This window comes from Excalfactoria chinensis, chromosome 14 (genome assembly GCF_039878825.1).
Source record: "Excalfactoria chinensis isolate bCotChi1 chromosome 14, bCotChi1.hap2, whole genome shotgun sequence".
NCBI lineage: Eukaryota > Metazoa > Chordata > Aves > Galliformes > Phasianidae > Excalfactoria > Excalfactoria chinensis.
The window spans coordinates 11,666,593-11,670,079 of NC_092838.1; the positions used below are offsets into that span (position 1 = coordinate 11,666,593).

The 3,487-nt window shown below is 46.8% G+C and overlaps 1 protein-coding gene across 1 annotated transcript; it reads right to left on the bottom strand.

The window, feature by feature from the left end:
* Positions 1-659: 659 nt before the first annotated feature.
* On the bottom strand, positions 660-2,606 carry FOXL3 (forkhead box L3). Its single transcript, XM_072349423.1, has 3 exons — positions 2,457-2,606; positions 1,628-1,796; positions 660-1,276 (listed from the first exon to the last, which is right to left on the bottom strand). Exons 1-3 carry the CDS (start codon positions 2,561-2,563, stop codon positions 794-796), a joined length of 759 nt encoding a protein of 252 aa, XP_072205524.1. The 5' UTR covers positions 2,564-2,606; the 3' UTR covers positions 660-793.
* Between the last annotated feature and the right edge of the window lie 881 nt (positions 2,607-3,487).

Sequence of the window (3,487 nt, forward strand, 5' to 3'; positions counted from 1 at the left end):
TGGAGACATTTGCTGGTAGTGCAAGAAGAGAGGGGAAATTCTGTTTTTAAATGAAGGTATCAGGAGACCCCACACCTCTGTCACATCATCTATTGGTGTCTGCCAGTATTCAACAGCCTCACAACCAGCATTCATGTGGTTAGCCTGAACACAGCTTCTACAGTTGGAACAATTCTGCTCTGAACGTCAACAAAAATATACCTTAAGCACGTATTAACAGCTATATTTGCTAAATAACATTGGATTAAAGCTGCGTTAGTACCCAACAATTTGGGACATGATGCTATAATCAAAACTCATAGAAGACAGACTGATTTTCTGTGATTCATTTTTAAGGAAACAAATCCCCACCCCCACCCCGTTACATTCTTAGCCAGTGTAAATTGACAGAATGACACCGTTGTAGATCAGCTCAAGAGCTGAGCCACACATGTCAGGGGAATTAACCCAAATTTCCACCAGTGAAAGTGGAATCAAATTCACTTTGTCTCTAAGAAAGCGCTGGGCTGGGGAGCAAGTCTCTTCTGTCAGATTCTGCTTGAAGAAGGACTCTTTGTAGTGGTAGATGGTGTCTGTGATAGTTCAGAAAACAAAGCGAGGTTATGATGAATTTCAGCATGGCAAAAACTGATACTGGTGACAGTTATCTGCACTTCAAGCACAGCACAGCTCTTTGGGTACAGATGGAGAAGGGGTAACCCCTTCTGAGTGCTGCTCGGGAGGAGGAGGCAGACGGCTGATGGCAGCGATGTCAGCCTGTACTGCAACCTGGACTTTGATACCACAAATAACTTCACATTGTCCAGAGCTGGAGATTGATCTGCTGGGCCTCCAGGAGGTGATATTTATTTTCTTGCATATTATATTGAGATCTCAGGACAGGCAAAGGGTCAGGGGCTGAAAGAATGTAATCGATGCTGAATTTTATTTCAGAATCTGATTTTGCTAAGGAGGAGCTGCTCAGGCTCTGCCTGCTGGCTGTGCTGTTTGGAGCAAACCCACGGGGCTCCAGTAGTCTTGGTTCTGAGCCAATTCTTTCATGTAAGCTTTCAGAAGAGGAAGCACTGTTTAAAGCAGTGTCCGTAGGAGACGTATCAGGGGACGAAGACCCTTTCCCTCTGCTTGATCTCTGCTCTTTATGTTCCTTTTTCATGTTCCTCCTCCTCCGTCTTCTCCGGTAATTCCCATTTTCAAAGAGATCCAGCATGGATTCACATCCCGTTGCAAAGCTCCAATAGTTTCCTTTCCCCTTCTCATTCCCTTCTGTTCTGGGAACCTGTATTTATTTAAAGGCAGTTCAGTATTTGTATGTGTTACAGATGTTGCTGCTTAACATCTGCATTCATTTACATTCAAGAATGGTGTAAACACATATGACAAGACTCTTAAGCCTATCCTGTTTCATTGTATGAATAGGATGCAAACTATAGCCTCTTCTGTTTGTTATCTATTAGCATGCATCAGACAGGGATATACTCTTTATCTCTGTAATTGACAGCTTAGGGAGATTTAAGTGATTTGTGGCTCAGCTGTTCTTTTGCCTTCCTTCCTAGTGATGAGACTATTCCTGCATAATTTTTTTTAGCCATGCACAGTTTGTATGTAAATGCACAGTTACGGGTCTTACCTTTACAAAACAACTGTTTAGTGATAAGTTATGCCGGATGGAGTTCTGCCAGGCTCTTTGATTTGATCTGTAGTAAGGAAATTTCTTCATAATGAAGTCATAAATGCCAGAGAGGGTGACTTTATTTGAAGGACTTTGCTGGATGGCCATTGCAATTAAGGCAATGTAGCTGAAAAAAAGGAAAACTTGCAGTTACACCATCACCTCACCCCCACACTCTTTCATTAGGACCACACAGGTCTGTGTGTGTCCATGATTCTGCTCCCAAAAGTTCCCCTTTCCTGCACACTGACCTGAGGTGCCCCAGGATGAGCCCCGAGTATGGTCACTGCAATAACCAGCATGAGAAGTAGGCAGCACTTCCAAACAATTGAGTCCCAGAGAGTCAAAGGAAGATCACCCACCTCCCAAACCCCATCAGAAAAGTTTCTGTGAGCCAAAAGGCTGCAGAGAGATCCCTGACCTGAGCCTTGCCTGCTCAAGGAACGTACCTCAGCTGCCCCAACAGCACCTACCGCATCTTTCCACCACACTGAGCACTACATCCCACTCCCCTGCTGGCATGCTGCACATCTTAGACCACTTCTCCTGGGGCTCTGGGAGGTCAGAGGAGATCCATTGAGCTCTGGTGGCTCAGCACTGTGACCCCCACATGAGACAAAACAAACCGTGAGCACTACAAGCACAGGAAGGGGGAAAAGTGCCCAACCCAACCCCATCACACACACATAGGATGAGGAGCCCCACTGCCACACACACTCTGATCTCACCATCCCATAGCTCAAAATCCCTCCCCAGGGCTGGGGGACTTGGAGAAACTTCCTCTTACCTATATGCTGGTCTGGTGAATTTCTTCTCTTCGTCGGAACTACAGGTAGGATAATCATCGCCATCATAATTAAAGCAGTTATAGGGGTACTGCGTGTTGTCAAACATCGTTCTGCTCCTTGCTCAGCTCCCGTGGAGTGAGAGAGATGGAGTGATGTTTCTCAGAGCGTGGGCTCCCTCCTCCCTTCTTCCCTCCCCTCTGTCTGCCTCATTCCCTCTCTCCCCCCTCCTCACTCTCCCTCTCCTGCATACACACACACACTCTCCCTGTTGGGGTGGGGATTGTTTTTGCAATTCTCTCGTCCCAGACAGCCCGTCTGTTAGGATATAATTAATTTATTTTTTATTTTCCTGGGGGGCGGGTGGGGGGGTGGGCTGTTACTGTTATTGCTGCTCTCACCCCCAGTGGGGCTGCAGAACCGGGCTGGAGCTGCTGAGTTGGGGTGACCCATTGCATCGGGCTGTGCCCGCCAGTAGCCGGCAGCTCGCTGGGTGGTCTGGGTTGGAGTGGGGCCACTGCTTCCCCCGCCACATCCCAACGTGACAAAAGCAAACAGCATGGTGCTAATAAATCGTGCTTCAAGGTCCCCGCTTGGAAATTCAACTTTGAGAGAAGAGTCCCCCTGCAGCCCCCAAGCCCTCCCCCTTTGGCATTTCTCTCCCCCCAGCAAAGCGGGGTGCCTTCCTTATTTATTTATTTCTGGAAACTCGACGTTCGATGAGCGGACGATCCGTTCATTCATCCCAATCTGCAGCCTATAATGCGGGATAATAGACATAAATTATATTTCCGTGACTAAAGGAAAATGTGTATGTTCAAAGAGAGGAGAACAGAGGGATACGAGGGACTACTGTCAAGCAGGAAAGTAAAAGGAAAATAGCTGTAGGCAGGAGAGCTGCCTGTGTGGGCTTTGATCTGAAGGATGAATTAGACTAATAGCCCTGTGTGTTGGCATCCAATACTGTAACAATTTAATAGTTTTTCAATGCTTTGGAGTGTTTTCCAACAAGTGATGTAAACTGAAGACATCA

Bases quoted from the DNA above. Each gene is read 5' to 3' on its own strand.
- FOXL3 (XM_072349423.1), bottom strand. From the start codon at position 2,563: ATGTTTGACAACACGCAGTACCCCTATAACTGCTTTAATTATGATGGC. The intron at 1,797-2,456 runs GTAAGAGGAAGT...CCTTTTTTTCAG, and splicing joins TTCACCAGACCAGCATATAG to CTACATTGCCTTAATTGCAA. The intron at 1,277-1,627 runs GTAAGACCCGTA...AAATAAATACAG, and splicing joins TAAACAGTTGTTTTGTAAAG to GTTCCCAGAACAGAAGGGAA.